Source organism: Nycticebus coucang, chromosome 16, assembly GCF_027406575.1.
Source record: "Nycticebus coucang isolate mNycCou1 chromosome 16, mNycCou1.pri, whole genome shotgun sequence".
Lineage (NCBI taxonomy): Eukaryota > Metazoa > Chordata > Mammalia > Primates > Lorisidae > Nycticebus > Nycticebus coucang.
Window position 1 is genome coordinate 29,478,713 of NC_069795.1, and position 20,828 is coordinate 29,499,540.

Consider the following 20,828-nt stretch of genomic DNA (forward strand, 5'->3'; position numbering starts at 1 on the left):
TGGATTCTCGTCCAGAGGAACAAAATGGATAACAATAGGACACTTCTGAAACAACTGGAAATTTGAGCACTGATGCTTCTCAATAGCAGAGAATAATTTTTAAAATTTGAGTTTTGTAATTATTAGAGTGTATGTATAAAATCATTATCTTTTAGGAATGCCTATTGAAATATGTCAGGATAAAATGATGTATCTCTATTTTCTTGAAAGTAATGTAAGATGGGAAACAGGTGGAGATAAATATAAAATATGATAGTCACTAGTTGATAATTATTGAATATGGATGACATGCATGGTAACTATTTCTTTTTGTATATATTCAAAATTTTCTATATTTATTGAGTTTCCTATATAAGAATTATTATCTTTTAATTTACTTAAATGTATTGTTTCATTCCTACAGTAATTTAATTATGTTTTGTTTTAACCGGAAACAGATTTTTAAAGGACAACCTGGTATTTCTTAGTTTATTCTCTTCATTGGATACAATAAAATTGAATAAAATTGATCCTAAATCTGTTATCCATTATTTTCACTGCGTCTTTTGTTGATATTTTTACTCCATGAATTTTTAAAATTTAACTTTAAATGATATATTTTGATCCTCTATGGAAAACTGAAAATTGTACATATTCTTATTGCTTCTCTCACTTTTTCTTCTCTGTAACTTATTCTTTTGAATAAATTTTTGTTATTTTTTTGGTTCTACAGAAGTTGACTTTTAAATTTGAATAATCTATTTAAGCTTCTATTTCTTTAATTCTCCATATTAGATAGTATTCATTAACTTCATGCTAATAAAAATGAAGAATTAAGTATATCACATTTCTTTACATGTTCCTGGCCTTGTGTATATTTCCCAATCTGAATGCTTTGACTTTTCCATTTTTTTATAACATTACCACACATATAACCCTAAGAAACGACTAGAAAAGTCTTACTAACATTCCTACCTGAGTATTTCCTTATTCCTCTGATCGTAAAGAGGAAGCACAAAGGGATAAGTGACATCAAGTTGCTAACCAACTTAGTTGGCTTTCAGGGGTCCTCAAACTGTGGCCTGTGGGCCACATGAGGTGGTGTGATTGTATTTGTTTCTGTTTTGTTTTTTTACTTCAAAGTAAGATATGTGCAGTGTGCATAGGAATTTGTTCACAGTTTTTTTTTTTTTAAATCTATAGTCCGGCCCTCTAACGATCTGAGGGACAGTGAACTGGCCCCCTGTTTAAAAAGTTTGAGGACCTCTGGAAAATTTGAGGCTTTTAAGCAGATGTGCCTCCTAGACTTTGAGTTGATGCTGTAAAGGGATGAGACTTTGGGGGATGACCCATTTTCCAGTTGGACATATGTGAATTTTGTTGAGGAGGCATAGAAGAAACTGTGGTAGGCATAATAATAGCCTCACAAAGTTCACGTTCAAATTCCTGGAACTTATTTTACATGGAAAAAGAGACTTTTCAGATATGAGACAATCATAGTTTGAAATGGAGAGATTATCCTGGATTGTTCAAGTAGGTCCAATTTAATCAAATGCTCTCTGAGAATTTGAAAAAGGATGCAAAAGATATCCTCTGAGCAGGACCTGACCCACTGTTGTTAGCTTTGAAGATGAAGGAAAAGGGTCTGAGCTAAGAAATGTGGTGGCATCAGAAGTTTGGAACAGCCCTCACTTGACAGCCAGCAAGAAAACAGAGACCTCAATCTTACAAATGCAAAGAAATAAATGCTTACCAACAAGCCCATTTAACAGTAAACTGATCTCTCCTAGGTCCTCCAGGAAAGAATGAAGCTCTGCCAATAATTTTAGTCAGATGAGACTGTACCAAATTTCTAATATACAAAATTGTAAAATAATAGATTTGTGATTGTTCAAGAATATAAATTTATGATAATTTATTAAAGCAGTAATAGGAAACAAATACAATCTGAGAGCAATTTTTTTTTTTTTTTCCATCCTGGGTAGAGTGCTGTGTGTCCCAGCTCACAGCAACTTCAAACTCTTGTTAAGCCATCCTCTTGCCTCACGCTCCCAGGTAGCTGGGACTACAGGCCCCACCACAAGGCTGGTCTGGAACCTGCGAGCTCAGACAATCCCCTACCTTGGCCTCCCAGAGTACTGAGAGAAATTTTATTTCCTTACCTAGATTGAAGGAATCTGGGATCATGTAGTTTCTACCTGCTTCTTGAACAAACTGGGATCTTACTATTAAAGAGAAAGGGTTGGGCGACAGGGAGAATGTGCCTGTCACAAATAACTAATCTTCTCCACGTGGTTTAAATCTCCAGTCTTATCTCTCAGACTTCTACCTCATGCTTTATGATCCAGCAGTTTCCAGTCTGTGGCATAAACGATCTTCTGCTTCTGTGCTCTTGGTAATTCACTTCCCTCTCCCTAGAACACCTGCAGCCCACTGCCCATTACACCTAATATTCAAGAAATGAGTGCTTGGTTCTTTGGAAGAATCTTACTGAATTGCACTTATTATAGACACACAGTTTTTATAGACCCACAGCTCAGTGGGTAGGGCACAGGCCCCATATACAGAGGGTGGCGGGTTCAAACCCTGCCCCGGCCAAACTGCAACAAAAAATAGCCAGGCACTGTGGTGGGTGCCTGTAGTCCCAGCTACTCGGGAGGCTGAGGCAAGAGAATCGCCTAAGCCCAAGAGTTAGAGGTTGCTGTGAGCTGTGATGCCATGTAGTTTTTTCTACCAAAGGTGACAAAGTGAGACTCTGTCTCTAAAATAATAATAATAATAAAGGTAGAGAAAATATTATAATAAATCCCTGTTAGCCACGATTTACCTTCAACTATCAACATTTACAGGTCTATTTTTTAAATCAGCTAGGACAGTAGCTTTTTATTTCCATGGCAAGTTGATTTGTTAACAGGCATCTCTCCAGGATCTTAGTTTTTCTGAACTATAACAGCAATAACAAAACCACTTCAGAAGGAGCCATTAAGTAGTAGGAGTGATCAAGATGTGCGAAAAATCCTATTACAGACTAGAACCTGAAAAACATTTCACAAGTGTCCCACATGGTCACTCCCTTGTGTAGGACAAGTTCGGCAAGGGCAGTTCTGAGTATTTAAGACTTAATTCAACAGAAAGTTTTCGTTGTCGTCTTGTGTGCGTGCGTGTCGGTCTGTTTGCATTTAATGGCTCAAAAATGTGTCCCTGTTGTTTTAGATCAATGTCATTGACTGCAGAATGCTTGAATGCATTTATCAAAAAAACAAAAGCACAGGATTGAGGATCTCTCTGGAGTTTTGGAGCTGCTCCTAGCGAGATGAGAACACACGCCGAACCAGACCTCTCTCTGCCCTGCACTGCGGCCGACGAGGGGTCGGGGGTTGGGAGGATAGACAACTATCTAATCTAGAATCTGGATCTCAGGGTTTCGGACGCGCTTTAAAAGGAAGAAAAACGAAAGAACAAAGTGATGAGGGACACCTCCAAAGAGAACAGTAACGGTTCTCCTCACCCTCCCTCTCTTTCCTTTCCGCGGAGGGGGAGAAAACCGAACTACACTTCCCAGAACGCACAGCGAGGGGCGGGGCGGAAGAAATAGCGTAGTTTTACCTCGAGCGAGCTCCCGGAGCGTCGGGTTTGGTTATAAACAACAGTCAGCCTAGGCTCTCTTTCACTTCAGCTTGATTGGTTCGCAGTCTGTGCGTAAGAGGGGCGGATCCGTCGTCACAGGCCGCGGTTGAGTAGAGGCTTTCCGCCCCGCGAGCTCACGGTAGGTGATGTTCTTGCTGTGGTGGAAGCGGTAGCTTCTCGGGCTGCCTCAGAGCAAAGGGAACTACATTTCCCAGCGGGCAGCGGGAATGCCGGGCGGCGTGGGGGCGGGGCCTCACGTCGGGTACAGTCATCCCAAGCCTCTGCGGCGGGATTGTGATGGCCGGAGAGATGACGATCTTAGGTTAGTGCCCGGGGTCCCTATTACTGTCGTGGGCGTCATGGTGGTCCGAGGAGGCCAGGTGGGTGGGAGTAGTTGTCTCCCTTACTGGATCCTTCGGGCGCTGCGGGAGTGGGACGGAAAGGTGACTTCAGGGGCAGTTTTGGCTGTTTGGAGCAGGTGGCGCTGGGGCCGCCTCTAGGAGGGCCCAGGACCAAGTAGGCCAAGGTAGGGCCAGCGGTGACCAGCTGCGCGCAGCTCAGGGACGTCGGACTTAGGGAAGCGTTCTTTGCAACAGAACCTAAATTTTGTATTGCTGGTTGGATTGGGCCCTTGAAAGACTTCAAGAGCGTGCACCTTCAGGACTCCTTTGTGGAGAAGGGGGAGAAGCAGCTGCAGCATCTGGAGCTGTAGACTTCTGGGGTGCTGAGTTTGGAGGGATTCTGGGCTCTTTGATGTATAGCCCAGTATTTTTTCTCACATATGGGGCTGGGAATTACTCTTCCCTTTCTAGGAGGTGGTGAAGTGCTTCTGAAATTTTGCCCATGTAGGTGTAAGAGGAAGGTGCTCTTGACACTTGATTTCATGTCTTTGAGTTGTGTATTGATGAAGATGTGTTAACGGTAACACAGAAGTTTGCGAATTGACATTTTGGATCATACGTAATATATTCGAACACCGGTATATAACACAGCCTCCTGAAATCAAATAGGAGATTAATTCTAGATTCATAGAGGCATCTTTCTTCACTTGTATTTACAGTCTACTATAGCATTTGTTCTTATTCTTTTATTTTTTTTTAATTGATACTGAACATTTCCTGTTCCTGGCGTGGGGAATACAAAAGTGAACAAAACCTGTTTGCAAGGAACTTGCATATATGTTGCCATTATCCAACATATCCCTAAATATTTCTTTTGCAAGAAGAATGTCCGTAATTCATACTTAAATACATAAAATGATTTTATCCAATTTACCCATATAATCATTTTGAAAGGGAAAAGGAGGTAAGTGCAAAATTAGAGTTTTAGCCTTACAATAACAATGTTTAAATTGTGTAAATTGTATTAATAAGTCTTTTAGCCTTATAATAACAATGTTTAAATTGTGTAAATTGTATTAATGAATCTTTTTTTATTAATGATAATCGAAGCTATTTATAAAGCTTAAGCTGTACATATCAGTTGATCAAGAAAATTGGATTATATCTAGCCTTTACTCCAAATGAATGGTATTTCCTCTCAGGATAAGCACAATTATTATCAAAGTGTTTTTACATTTATCCTTTTTCCACCTGTTAATGAACTACACAAACATGTAATTACAGGGTTTTGTGAGCTTTTTTTGTTGTTACTTTATTTTTAGTTGTAACCAGTTTTCATTATGAAAAGCTTTATGTCTGAGAGAAATGTTATTCTATGAAAAATACTTTGAGATTTGTATTTTTAGTCTTGTTTCAAAGACTGGTATTAATCTGGTTTATTGTACTAGTTTGTTAAGATGTATCTTTAATTTGCCTGTATTTCAGGATCAGCTGTTTTGACTCTTCTCTTGGCTGGCTATTTAGCACAACAGTATTTACCTTTGCCTACTCCTAAAGTGATTGGTATTGACCTTGGCACCACCTATTGTTCCGTTGGGGTGTTTTTTCCTGGTACAGGAAAAGTAAAGGTGATTCCAGATGAAAATGGGCATATCAGCTTACCCAGCATGGTATCTTTTACTGACGATGACGTGTATGTGGGATATGAAAGCTTGGAGCTGGCAGATTCAAATCCTCAAAACACAATATATGATGCCAAAAGATTCATAGGCAAGATTTTTACCCCAGAGGAGCTGGAGGCTGAAATTGGCAGATACCCTTTTAAGGTAAGTGATTAATCTAAAGTCTATTTTAATATTAGTGTAGTGTACTGTTTCATTTAATGCTTTGGCTTCATATTACAAAATGTTCTATCTCAACTAGCTGTTTTATCTCATATAACAAGAAATTTCTTACAGCTCTAGGGTGAGTTAATTCAGTAACTGCACAATGCTATCAAGACCTTAAGGTTTTACAGTGTTCTTGCTTTACCATCCTCAGTGTCTGTTTAGCTTGTTCAAGGTAGTAGGAAAGTTGACAAAGCCGTATCATATACTGTAGAGTAAGAGATGTTCTGTATGTATATGTGGACATATTTATATACATATAAAGAGAATGTACTGAGCATGCTGTTTTATGACTTATTTAAAACTCAACAATATGCGATGGACAATTAGTTAATAGGTTCACATCATTATCTTTAATAGTGTCCTAGAATGACCTACTCCATTATTTAATTGACTAGTCTCTTATCACTGTACCTGTTTTTCCTGATTTTCCATTAATACTGGGGGGGGGGTTCATAAAATATCCTTATAAATATATCTTAGCACACTTCTCTGAAATTTTCCTAACTTGAATTCTAGAAGTAGAATTGATAATGTGTACATGTTTTTAAGGCTTTAGATTTATGTTGCCAACTTGTGCCCCAGAAAGATTATGTGCTCTTAACTAAGATTTTTCAGAATGCCTATATCGTCGGTGATTATTATTTTTTAATATTTGCCAGTTGGACAAGTGAAAAGTAGTAACTTATATTAATTTTTATTTCTTTACTTTCTAGTGAAATCAGATTTTTTAGAAATTTATTGATATTTTAATTTTCTTTAGTCATTCATTTTTTGTTGTCTTATTTTCTTTTTCTTAATGACTCTTAAAATACTTTTGTTGTATGTTTCTGTTATTTTCCTCTTATTATCTTTTAACTCTCATATAATTTTCTTTTGAGCTTTCAAAAGTTTAAAATTTTTAGTGGTAAAATGATCTGTAAATATTCTTTTTTTTTTTTTTTTTTTGTAGAGACAGAGTCTCACTGTACTGCCCTCGGGTAGAGTGCCGTGGCGTCACACGGCTCACAGCAACCTCTAACTCTTGGGCTTACGCGATTCTCTTGCCTCAGCCTCCCGAGCAGCTGGGACTACAGGCGCCTGCCACAACGCCCGGCTATTTTTTTGTTGCAGTTTGGCCGGGGCTGGGTTTGAACCCACCACCCTCGGCATATGGGGCCGGCGCCCTACTCACTGAGCCACAGGCGCCGCCCTAAATATTCTTTTTTTAAACTGATTTTAGAATCTTACCATGCTTACTGTGACCTTTCCCATCTTATACACTTGTATTTTTTTTTCTGTCTGGTCCATTTAGCCATTTATGTAGTGTTTGTTGGCTTAGGTTCAGCTTTTTTCTTTCTTTTAAACATTGAAACTTTTTTCCGTACAGAGTTTTCCTTATAAGTTATAAAGTGGGATTCTAAATAAATAAGTTTAAAAATAGTTAAGTAGTTATATCAGTGCTATCCATCTCTATTATTTTGTTTGTTTTGTTTTGAGACAGTTTCCCATTGTCCTCCTTGGTAGAGTTCTGTGGTGTCATAGCTCACAGCAACCTTGAACGCTTGGGCTCAAGTGATCTTTTGCCTCAGCCTCCCAAGTAGCTGGGACTACAGGTGCCTGCTACAATGCCTGGCTAGTTTTAGAGATGGGTCTCTCTCTTGCTCAAGCTGGTCTGGAACTCCTGAGCTCAAGGAGATCCACCTGCCTCAGCCTCCCAGAGTGCTAGGATTACAGCCGTGAGCCACTGCACCTGACCAGAATTCTCCAAGTTTATTCATTTTCAAAGAACAAAGAAGTTTGCTCCCTGTGTTTGTTAGGTTTATTACTTTGTTCTTTTTTAGTTTCTTCTTGGGATTTTCTACTGATTTAATATCTTTATGGAATGATAAAATTAATCTCCAGCTGTGCATTTTCTCTAAATTACAGCTTTAGGTACTTTACTTATTAATCCAAAAGTTGTTTTAAGTTTCTAAGTGATCTGCTATTTTTGTTGTTACTGTTTCATGTGGACTGTGATGGTTCTGGTGTGTTTATACTTTATTGCAGTAGTGTCTGTATACCTCAGACTAGTGAAATACTTTTTGAAAGATCAGATTTCCCATTTGAAACCTAATTTATGAGGTCTACAGTGGGGAAAAAGTTCTTATAATTTCTGAGAACAGATTAATTCTCTTTACTATTGATATTAATTTGGTCTGTTGGAAATGCTAGAATACAGTGATTTTATCCAGTTTTTTAAAATGTGCACCTGCTTTATCAAAGATAATGAGCAAATGCACAATACATGTCATGGAAGTGAGAGAGTAAATGATAATTTGATTCCTGTGTAAGAGCATCACGAAGTACTAAAATTACTCTTGTTAATATGTGCTAGAAAATTATTTCAGTTATCTATTAGTTTTAGAAACAAGTAAACTGGAAAAAATGGAGAAGACCCTGGGTTACATACAACTGTGTCTCCAACCCCTGGGCCATGGACTGTGCTGTCCGGCTGGCAGGCAGGCCAGAGAAGCTTCATTTATATTTATAGCCCCTCTATCACTCACATCACCTTGAGCTCCACCACTTCTCACATTCTCACAGGATCTCGAACGCTCCTGTAAACTTGTGCACTCCTTATGAAAATCTAGCACCTGTTGAACTGAGATGGAGAGGTAATGTGCTTCAGTCATCCTCCCCACTCTAGTTTGTGGAAAAATTATCTCCCACAGAAATGGTCCCTAGTGCCAAAATGGTTGGGGACCACTGAGACACGTGACTGAGCAGCTGTTATTTCTTATCTTTTTTCATTCATCCTTTCATTCATTCATTCATTCAACAAATATATATTGGAAATCTCCCTTCTAGTTATGTGCATGGTGATGAGTTGTTCTGTTATTGAAAACTAGTGTGGATTTATTTTATAGACTTTCAAGTATAACATGTAATAAACTCTAGTCTTGGTGAATGTATTAAATAGAGTGCAAATAAATTTAATTTTATAAAGATAAATTTTTGTTGAACAAGTCCGGTATGCATATATGTATATACATATATAACTTTTACACTTTTTTTTAAATCCTGTTTACAGGTTTTAAACAAAAATGGAATGGTTGAGTTTTCTGTGACAAGTAATGAGACCATCACCGTTTCCCCAGAATATGTTGGCTCTCGACTGTTGTTGAAGTTAAAGGAAATGGCAGAAGAATATCTTGGAATGCCAGTTGCCAATGCTGTCATTTCTGTACCAGCGGAATTTGATCTAAAACAGAGAAATTCAACAATCGAAGCTGCTAACCTTGCAGGTAACAGCACTCTTGCCTCAGTTGCATTTTTTTCCTCAAATTTTTGTTATATTAAAAATCTTCTGTGGTAAGGTTTATTACTGTTCAGGCCTCCTAACTGTAGACTCATAAATAAACTATAGGTAGGTAAATTAGATGGCTTTTTATATAGTTTTATAAATGATCATTATGCAAGCTCTGTAGCAAAATGTAAAATGTGCATGTAACAAGAACCAGTCAGGTAAGTACATGACAAAGGCTGAGAGAGAGCATGGACACATACTAACAGTGAGGAATTTTTTCTTCTAAACTTTCTTAATGTTAAGGTGGATAATGTAATGTTTTCAAAAAAAATCAGAGGTGAAAGATAATTCACTTCACACTATTCTATAAATTTTGAATGCCTTTGTCAATATTATTAATAAATCTTTGTTCTTATGGACCTTATGTTATACCGGAAATAAACAGAATAAGCTTAGAAGATAAGTTTAATACAGGATTTTTTTTTTTTTTTCTTTTTGAGACAGAGTCTCACTTTGTCGCCCTTGGTAGGGTGGTATGGCGTCACAGCTCACAGCAACCTCATAATCTTAGGCTCAAGCGATCCTCTCGCCTCAGCCTCCTGAGTAGTTGGGACTGCGAGTGCTCACCACAACGCCCAGCTATTTTTAGAGACGAGGTCTCACTGTGGCTCAGGCTGGTCTTGAATCTGTGAGCTCAAGCAGTCTACCTTCCTTGGCCTCCCAGAGTGCTGAGCCACTATGCCCAGCTAATACAGGATTTCTCACCTCAGGGTGATTTTGAGCTAGATAATTCTTTGTTGTGGGGACTGTCCTGTGTACTACAGAATATTCAGGAGTATCTCTAGCTTGTACTCACTAGATAACTAGCAGCGCCCTCCCTAACCAAGTGGTGGCAATCAAAACTATTTCCATACTCTGTATATTACTAGATGTTTCCTGGGGATAAAAGAACAACTAATATAGCATATATCAGAAAGTAACATGTTCTGATAAAAAAGAACATGATAAGGGATCAGGCTTGGTGGTGGTAGTCAGGGGATGGGGAGCTAGTATGTTTTAAATATGGAAGGCCTCATTGAGAAAGTGACTTGAAGCACATTGAAAGGAAGCAAGGTAGTTAGCTATGTAGACATATGGAGAAAGTGGGTTGCAGGAAGAGGAAATGGTCAGTGCAACAGCCATAAAATGGGAATTTGCTGTTGTGTAAGATTGGGAAGTTGGCCAATGTGGCAAGAGCGGAGTGAATGATAAAGTCAGAAAGCTAAAGGAGGGGGTCTTACCATTTTTGGAAGAATTCTTTAGAATTTGAATGTTGTTTTGACTCCTGTTGTATAATGCCATATTACTTCCCAGACCACTCATTAACAATAGTAGTTAGTTTAAAGCATGAATTTTTTTCAAGGAAAACTGATCTCCTGCCTGTATAAGATAAGCATTATTTTATCTCCATAGCACTTAGTTTATAGTACATAATAATTTAAGTTTTATTGCTCATAGATTCCCAAGTAGAATATGAATGTGAAGTCGAAAAGGCTCAGGGATTTTTTTGAAAATTAAGTGTTAATAAAGAACATAGTAACTTAGTTCAGTGAATCTGGACTTTTATTTCTTTATTTAATCTTCTTTCAGAATAACTTTAATGATACCATTTAAAAAGTCTATATTGTTTCCATTTCATATTTCTGTTGAGTTTGTCATGGCTCTTACTGTTACTCAGTGGAGTTCATGTCACAGAAGATACAAGCACACTAAGAGGTTGATTGAATGGGAAGGAATTTGTTAATACGGTCTTATGAGCGGTTCTTCTTTTCAACCTATCTTTCAGGATTGAAGATCTTGAGGGTAATAAATGAACCTACAGCAGCAGCTATGGCCTACGGTCTCCACAAGGCTGATGTCTTCCATGTCTTGGTGATAGACTTGGGTGGAGGGACTCTAGATGTGTCATTACTAAATAAGCAAGGAGGGATGTTTCTAACCCGAGCAATGTCCGGTAAGAGAAATGGAGGGTTTAAACAGAGCTTTCCTTAACATATTTAATGTGTAGTGCATTTTTTTTCTAGAATTCTTTGACTTCATTTTGGTAATTCTGTTTATATGTAATTTTAAACAACTGTTTATGTTTGTTTGTTTATTTACTTATTTATTATTTGAGACAGAGTCTCACTTTGTCATCCTCAGTAGAGTACTATGGCATCATAGCTCACAGCAACCTCAAATTCTTGGGTTCAAGAGTTCCTCCCGCCTTAGTCTCTCAAAGTGTTGGGATTATAGGCATGAGCCACTGTGCCTGGCCTGAGATAATTTTTCTGCTCTATAGTTCTTAATCATGTAAGCAGAATAATGAAAGAATATAAAGTACCTGCTTTTTAATTATAGAAAGCACTTTCTTATGTTGAGAATGACATTTAGGGTTTTTAAACAGCTACTTAAAGACCAATCTATGTTCTCAGTCCCTGTGTTTTGCAAAATTATTCAGTATCATTAGGAGATACTTCTTTTTATGTCATTTAAAAATTTTAATCATGATGAAAAATTTTAATCATGATGTGCACTATTTTTGTAATGGTATATATTTGGGTTAAATTATTTTAGCGCAGTTATTTTTAATCAGTATTTATATAAAATCTTTTTTATTTCTTTCTTTTAAGGTAGGGTCTTACTCTAGTGTCACCTACGCTGAAGTATAGTGGCACAATCATAGCTCATTATAGCCTTGAACTCCTGGGCTCAAGTGGTCCTCCTGCTTCAGCCTCCTGTATAGTTAGGACTATAGGCAAGCACCACCACACCTAGCTAATGTTTTAATTTATTGCAGATTAGGTCTCTTTCTGTTGCCCAGGATGGTCTCAAACTCTCAAGTTCAAGCCATCCTCTGTCTTAGCATCCCAAATTGCTGCTGGGATTACAGGCATGAGAGACACCATCCCCTGCCCCTAAAATCTTAATAAGGGATTATGTTTGTTATTTCTAGAATATAATTTTTATTATACATTTGTACATATATGTCTATATTCACACACACGCATAAATATAAACTTTTTTTACCCTTAGGAAACAATAAACTTGGAGGGCAGGACTTCAATCAGAGATTGCTTCAATACGTGTATAAACAGATCTATCAAGCATATGGCTTCTTCCCCTCTAGGAAAGAGGAAATCCACAGATTAAGACAAGCTGTGGAAATGGTCAAATTAAATCTGACTCTTCATCAGTCTGCTAACTTGTCAGTATTACTAACAGTAGAGGAGAAGGATAAGGAACCTCGGAGTAGTGACACTGAACTGTCAAAGGACACGCTTTCCTCTGCAGATGGCCACCGTGTGAACAGTGGATTTGGACCTGGTCTTTTTGAAAAGAAAACTGGAGCACGTCAAGTTTTATTTGAAACAGAAATATCACGGAAGCTCTTTGATACCCTTAATGAAGATCTCTTCCAGAAGATACTCGTACCCATTCAGCAAGTGTTAAAAGAAGGCCACCTGGAAAAGACTGAGATAGATGAGGTGGTTTTAGTTGGCGGTTCTACTCGTATTCCTCGAATCCGCCAGGTCATTCAAGAGTTCTTTGGAAAGGATCCCAATACATCTGTAGACCCTGACTTAGCAGTGGTAACGGGAGTGGCGATCCAAGCAGGGATTGATGGAGGCTCTTGGCCTCTCCAAGTGAGTGCTTTAGAAATTCCCAATAAGCATTTACAAAAAACCAACTTCAACTGAATTCTGGAGGAATCATGATAATTTATGATCTTATCTGATGATCTTTTCCCTTTATTAGACTACCTCCTCCAAAAAAGGAAAGTATCTAAAATAGCTCACAAAACTTCCCACATTTAGATACAGGAAAATTTTATATAGCATTTTGCTTTAGGATTAATTGTGACCAGATTAATCCTACTTGATTTTGGAGAGATACCATTGCAACAAATATGTCAAAAATGGGAAAATTGAGGTAAAACTGTCTTAAAAGAGCATGAATAACTGTATTTCCTGGATTCTGGAACTAGATAACCATAGGCGCTTAACATTATATTCTATAAACATTAAATAGTGCCAATTATAAAATAGTGCCAGTTCTTACTAAATTGTATTAGCAGGACCTGGTAATTTCCTTACTTGGTTATCAGACGTGACTATTAATTTGAACTATACTTGAAGGACAGTATTGATGTCAGGTATTTACATTGGCTGGGAGATAGCCGTATTATTAGTATAAGCTGCATACATAATATTCAGTAACTGCCGTATTATACAGCATATTTTACATTCACAAATTCACTATCCTGTTATCTGTCATATTCTCATAATCTGCATTTTCTGTTTTGAATGTATTTAGTAGATCAATTTTCTTTCTAAAATAGCCACAGGTTTATTCAAATGTTGCAATACTAGATAGTAGAAATACCTAATTTGTATTCTAGTTTCTTCATTTCATGTATCATTCTCTGGCTTTCTATGATTCTGTTTTGTTAGAAAATAATCAGAAATTATTAATTGCGTTTTTAAAATGTTTTATGTCACATAAAGCCATTGTTACTATCTCATTTTTTGATACCCAAGACCTTTGCAGACATTGGTAAATAGCATTAATTACTGTATTGATTTTGCATTTTTGGTCTTTTGTTTATAGTTTCAGTAAGCCCTGGGGAATGTAGCATGCATTTGAGCTATCAGATGTACTTGATTCAGCTCAACTGAAATTTTTTCTCATATTTAAGTAAGGAAAGTATGTTCAATCTGAAAAGCTCTGTTAATTGTTTTTTATTGTTATTTTAAATAGTCACACTTAGACTATTTTCAGCCATCAGGTTAGTGTGCAATGAGAACAAAATGTTTGTGAATACTGGGAGTGATGCAGAAGGCATTGTGGAAAGCTTCCGTAAATCAGCATTTGAGTTGTGTGTTTGTTTTATTTTTTTGTTGTTGTTTATCTCCTATAAGAAAAGCCACAGGGACCAAGAAAGAAGATATATCAGTTTGATTTCTGTGATATTCATTTTATTTGAAGATATATTTCTGTATGTTTTTCCTTAATAGAGGAATGCTTCATATTATTATCCATAAATTATATCCTGGTTAACATTTTTGTTACTATAAAATGTGTTTGCTTAATCCATTACTGAATTTTGAAGGATGTTGAATTTCCAATCGCTGAAAAGGAATCACTAAGCAAATTTATTTCAACATCAAAACTTCTCAGTTTCTTAATAAAACAAGCTAAAGGTTCTTATATTTTGGTCTAAAAAAAAGTGTTTACCAATGAAATTGCAGTTAACACACATTTCAATCAAATACTTTTGTGTAGAAAAAAATGTTTATAGTAGGTAGGTAGAAAAATATAAAGTATGTTGATATGTTTTATTTTAGAACTAAAGAGGAAATGCCAAAGATGAATCCTTCACTGCATTTTAAAAATATCTCAAGTGTTCTCTTGGACTTTATATAATTTTTAATAGATTTTAACACTGAAAAAATATTTTTATGAAGGTCTTCAAGAGAAAAGTTTTCAATTTATATCCACAAGCAGTGTTAGTGTTAACCTAAACTGTTACGAAATTTTTAAAGACCTTGAATTTCTCAAATATTAACATAGTTTAAGACAATCTGTTAATGATTTTTAAAGAAAATAATTTATAAAATAGGAGAGGCAGCTAATCTCAAGCTAATTCTCAAATTGGAATTTAAATAATTTGCATTTGAAAAATAGAATGGCAGTGTTGGAATTTGGGGGCAATAGTTTAGCATATTCTCTAGTTTAATTACATCTTTAATGAAATGGAAGGATGTCTGTTTTCAGTCCTGTTGTAGGTGGTTATATATAGTCTTGAAATCAATGTAGTTTATTTATTTAAAAGATAAGAATGTATCCTGAAAAGGATGATTTATGACTAACTTAAGTTGTTTTTCATAAAACAAATATATGTTCGTTGTACATTTAGCTAGTGTTTTTTGAAGTACATAACTTTTAAAATATTAGGTGTCTTGTGTGATTAGAACATGTAAATGAGTTTATTTTGTTAGCAGGAATGTTTTGGTACTATGTTTTCACTCAAACCACTGACTTAACAGATACTATTGTATGTGTAACGTGTACTAAATATTACAGTTACTGTGCATAACAGATTGTGCCTCTTAAATTTGTGAGTATACAGGTAATTCATGTTTTAGTGTAAATAAATACCATTTTGAAGTTTTGTTTTTTAAACTGTGTATTTTATTTTCCATTCAGAACTAGGCTGGAGTACATTTTTGAGGTATGTAAATAAGAAGGTACGGATAAAGCTAATCTGATGCTCACGCAGCACTTGACCTCAGTAACAATAGTCTAGTTCCAGAAATGTACATTTCCCTGCATCCATCTCTGGGATTTCTTACGCATTTACCACTTATTTTCCTAATTTAGAAGCGACCATATGTGAATACTGTTTCCAGAATCCCAAATCCCAGTTTGTGGCTTCTGACCATAATGTAGCCAAAAGTTAAACTAAGCTAGTCTAGCTAAGTAATGTATGCTCCTGCATACCAGGCTAATGTAATCCTTTGGTTGATGGTTAATATTTTATACTTTCCTAATAAAGTTTATATAAGATTTTAGACCAAAACAACTCAATATATTGTTTTCTTTGAAGAAACATTTGATTGATAGAGTCTTTTAAAGAGAGCCCTTAAATAAAGGTAGTAGACTTGACCCCTTTGCAGGGCAAGGGTCATATATATTAAATATATGAGGAAATACAGTTACACTTCCCTATTTATTTTATTTAACAAATACACAGTGCTTTATTGAGGTAGGCATCCTCAAACATGGCTCCCAAACATCCCCACCTCATGGTATTATTCACTTGTGCAATCCTTTTTTCTTGAATTTGGGCAAGATTTAATGACTCCTTGCTAATTAACAGAATATGCAGAAGTGGGGCGGTGCCTGTGGCTCAAGGAGTAGGGCACTGGCCCCATATACTGGAGGTGGCAGGTTCAAGCCCAGCCCAGAACAAAAACTGCAAAAAAAAAAAAAAATACCGGTAATAATTCAGAATATGCAGAAGTGCTGGGATGTCACTTCTGAACTCAGGTTGAAAAAAGAGCTTCTGTCTTGCATGTACCCTCTTGCTTGCTGGCTCCCTCTCTTGAAGCCCAGTTGCCACATAAAGAAGATCCAGCTATGATGCTAGAAAATACAGGTGAAGAAAGGGGCCCCTTGAGGAAGACAGGCCACATGGAGGTGACCAGGCACCTCTGCTGCCAGCAGGCACCAATTCCCAGGCATATGATGGAGATGCCTTGGAATGAACCTCAGCTCTGTATGATTCAGCTACAGTTGACAACTTGAATGCCACCTCATCAGAGACCTTACACTGGGACCATTCATTAGCTAAGTGACTTTCGGCTTCCTAATCCATGGAAAATGTGAGAACATTCAGTTTTGTTGTCTTAAAGCACTAAAATTTGCAGTTATTTGTTACACAATAAGAGTTTTTATGATGGTACCAGCTACTCCCCTAAATGTTTTAGTTATACTAACCAATTTAGTACAGTTCTCTTAGAAAATATATGAGTAGGCATTTTTATCCTCATTTTCAAATAGGGAAACTAATGTTTTAATTTTAATGTGCTGGGTGATTTTCCCAGATTATACCCCTAGTAAGTGGCAGAGGTCGGATTCAAGTCCAGTCTATTTTTGAACCGCAAAGCTATGCTTGCTGCCTTATCCATGACATAACACAATCCCAAAGTATCTTTTTTGTTCATTTACTAAACTGCTGGGTAGTATCCACACAAGGGCTCTTATTTAGCAGATAATGTTAAATGTACTGCCATTTAATCCTTTCCATTTTTTGACAAGCAGAGTAAGAACTTAGAGATTTCTTAAATACAAAATAGAGATTATAGTACATAACTCAATGGGTTTTTGTAAGTACCTGGCACATAGAAAGTGGTAAATAACATGAATGGACATGGTAGACAGGAAAATAAAGAAGTTCAATGACTGCCATTTTTACATAAAAAATGTCACAGGAAAATAGGTTATGCTCCCTAATAACCTCAATAGTCTAATCCTATAGGTCTGAATTTTCTGCAAATTCATTCCCTCGATGAAATTTGAAAAAAATAAATATGTATTGGTAAATCATTAGTTAGTTTTGGAAAGAATAAATAGCCTTACATTAAGTTGTTCATGGAATGTTAAAGTAGAAATAATAGAGTTTATTTTATACCTTTTATACCTCTATATTTAATTAATAATATAAATTAATTAAATATTAATTTTAATTAATTAAAATTAATATTTAATTCAATTATTAATATTGAATTAATATTATTTGGCTTACCTAAAATCCTAAAGTATTTCAATTGGTAAAATACTTGGAACCTTATAACTTATTATATGTCTATAAAGTTTATATGATAAACACACATTTCTCCTGTTAAGAGTTCATCCATTATCTTAAGTTATCTAACTTGGACTATTGAAAACTAGAAATTGGGTTTTAATTATTTATAATCACTACTTTTCCTATCTCCCAAGTTGCTAAACTAAGATAATTTTGGCATGGTTAAAAAATACTTTGAGTAGTGGTAGACTACTACTAAATGCTATCACAATATCTATCCTATTCATTCTTCTAGAACCTAGTTTCATTTGGAGCAATGATATGCCCTACTTCAAATGTTATATTTCTGTGTTTTCCAACTTCCATTACAACTAGTGGTCGCTGTGTGAATCACTACATAGAAACCCAGATGTTTTTTTCTTTTTTAATTTACATACTTGGATTATACAAACGTCTTGCTCCTTACCATTTGTATCTTCTTGTAATGCAGACATGATACTGGATATAAAGTAATGGGTTTGCAACTACGAAGCAACAGACACTCTGCATGATTGAGAAAAGGCAGCCCAGTGGTATCATGAAGCCACCTCAACTAACATTCTCCTCTCTTCTTTGGAACTTCTTTCTACCTAAGAATTGCTCCTTATTATTATTTTTTTTTTAATTGTTTGGAATTCATTGAGGGTATAAAGAATCAGGTTACACTGATTGTATTTGTTAGGTAAAGTCCCTCTTGTAATCATGTCACCCCCAAAAAGTGTGCCATACATTGTGACCCTCCGACCTCCCCCTCCCTAATCCCCCTGATCCCTCATTACCCTACCTCCACCTTGTATTAGCTCATTTACTGCCTTCATATTAGAATTGAGTACATTGCATTCTTGCTTCTCTATTCTTTGATGCTTTATCAAGAAGAATATGTTCCATCTCCATCCAGGTTAATACAAAAGATATAATAAAGTCTCCATCTTTTTTAATGGCTGAATAGTATTCCATGGTATACATATGGAATATGTATGTATTAACACAGCTCATTAATCCATTCCTGGGTTGGTGGGCATTTAGGTTCTTTCCATATTTCATTGCAACAACAACAAAAATTAATAAATGGGACTCAAACCAAAAAGCTTCTGCACAGCTAAAGACCCAACAAGTAAAGCAAAAAGACAACTTCAGAATGGGAGAAGGTATTTGCAGAGTATGAATCTGACAAAGGATTTATAACTAGAATTTACAGAGCACTCAAATTAATCAACTCAAAAAGAGGCAACAATCCCATCTAACTCTGGGCAAGAGATATGAGGTCCTTATTTGTTTATATTTCTTTATTTGCTTTTCCTTCTTTCTTCCTTGTACTTTGTAAATTTATGACCTTTATTTTATGGTTAAACATTTAGTCAAATTGTTCTTTGTTGGACTTCTATTTCTGGTAAAGATGGAATAAGAGAAATAGATTTTCCCTCCTGCCTGTATCAACTGAAAAACTGGACAAAGTATATGAAATAATCATTTTTAAGATCTTATTCATCATAGCCAACAATAATTGTTGTTCATTAACTCTGTAAAATCATAGATAAGACAATGGAGATCAAGCAATGGGATGTTCATGTTCTGTAATACCTGGAAGTTGTTGCACAGATGCTCAGAATAGAAAGCAGAAATTCAGAGGAAATTAGTGGTGATTGAAGTGGTTTTAATATTTATGCTTAGTTCCTTTTGCAGTCCACTGTCTTGCATTCCAATAATCCATTTTAGTCTTCTCCAACATTTCATTTTCTACTCTATATATCAGAGCAAAAAATGGTCGTAAACCAATGCACACTGATGCATTGGTTTATATCTATATATATTAGAGCAAAAAATGGTCATAAACCAATGCATTAATGATGACCTGAGTTTTATAAACATGAATTCAAAAATTGATCCTATGTTACTTTCCTTGACACACCAAAAAATGTATATGTGTCAGTTTCTTCTAAATCTCTGGAGCCCATTTAAAATATTTTTAAATTTAGGATCTATTTTATATTTCACTAGTATGCCCGTTTCTTTTTATTTTGCTGTTGTGAGGCATTCCTGAGATAAATGAAAGGTCACTATCCTTAGGCAGTGATGATAACTAAGCTCAGACTGGTTGTGCTGTACATAACAAATGAGCAGCCCTTGTTACGTATGTACTTAGTAGTAATCATCAACAAGAAAAGCCAGTCAGCCTTTGTATGGTTTGGTCCCATTACTGTAGCCTCACCCAACAGCATAGCATCCACATGAACCACCAAATAGTCTTTACGTCAGAAGGTTTAGAGAACTGTGTCTCACAATCAGCCAGGAGTCCCAACTTGTATCTTACAAATGGTCCAGTTATATACAGAAAAGTGGGACTAAAGGAGAGCTAGAAGGAACTTGGAGAGCTGACATAACTGCTTCCTCTTCACCTTTGCTTGATCTCACCAAGAGCATATTGCGTATCATCAAGAATCGTGTCTTATTTTAATCTCCAGTTATCCCAACATTGCTGGGCATAGAACAGATTTCCATAAACCTTTTGCCCTTTTTACTATAGTGTATCCTGTAATGTAATTTTGTAAGTATGAAACTACAGTTAAAAGCACTGACTGTTGGTGTTTCAATAACATGTTATTGAATACTTTCTATATGCCAGACACTTTCCTAAGTGATAATGTGTAGTATATAACTTAATTTTAAAAACAACATTAAGAGGTAGATAGAATTATTACTCTCAAATAAGCACAGAGAAGTCAGTTAACTTGCCCAAGTTTATACAGCTCACAGGTGGTTGACTTGGGATTGAACATAGGCATCCTGTCTCAGGATGTTGAACTAACAACTATCATATTGGCATGTTCTAGTCTTTTTCCTTAATTTTTTTTTATAAGAAAGACTCTCTACATCAGGTAGAACTATTTATTACTCATACGCGTATTAAATGTAATATTAAATTTTATTTTTTTTTTTGGAGTTTTTGGCTGGGGCTGGGTTTGAACCCACCACCTGTGGTATATAGGGCTGGTGCCCTCTACTCCTTTGAGCCACAGGTGCTGCCCAACATTAAATTTTCTTAATGCTAAGTTTAATATCCAGGCTGTGCTCATAAGTATATGAAATTGCCATTATTTTTTGACCTAAAAAAATGACTATTTCATATAGGTTCAAACTAATACCAGACTAAAAGGGGAAGTGAATCCCATACCCACCAAAAACTTTAATTTTATTTACTATTTCTAGAAAGCTATTGGGTTAAAATCCATCTCTACAAGGATTTGGAATCATTCTTAAAATACGGACTCTTTTAAAGTGTCTCTTCTAAGAATGAGACATCTTGGTAAAGAATTGGAAAGAGCATGATCAGTTTTATAGTCACATAGACCTGGATT

At 36.1% G+C, this 20,828-nt stretch overlaps 1 protein-coding gene across 1 annotated transcript; it reads left to right on the forward strand.

Moving 5' to 3' along the window:
• Positions 1-3,819: 3,819 nt before the first annotated feature.
• Positions 3,820-15,305, forward strand: HSPA13 (heat shock protein family A (Hsp70) member 13). Its single transcript, XM_053565079.1, has 5 exons — positions 3,820-3,928; positions 5,433-5,773; positions 8,886-9,099; positions 10,927-11,094; positions 12,156-15,305. Exons 1-5 carry the CDS (start codon positions 3,904-3,906, stop codon positions 12,818-12,820), a joined length of 1,413 nt encoding a protein of 470 aa, XP_053421054.1. The 5' UTR covers positions 3,820-3,903; the 3' UTR covers positions 12,821-15,305.
• The last annotated feature ends 5,523 nt before the right edge of the window (positions 15,306-20,828 follow it).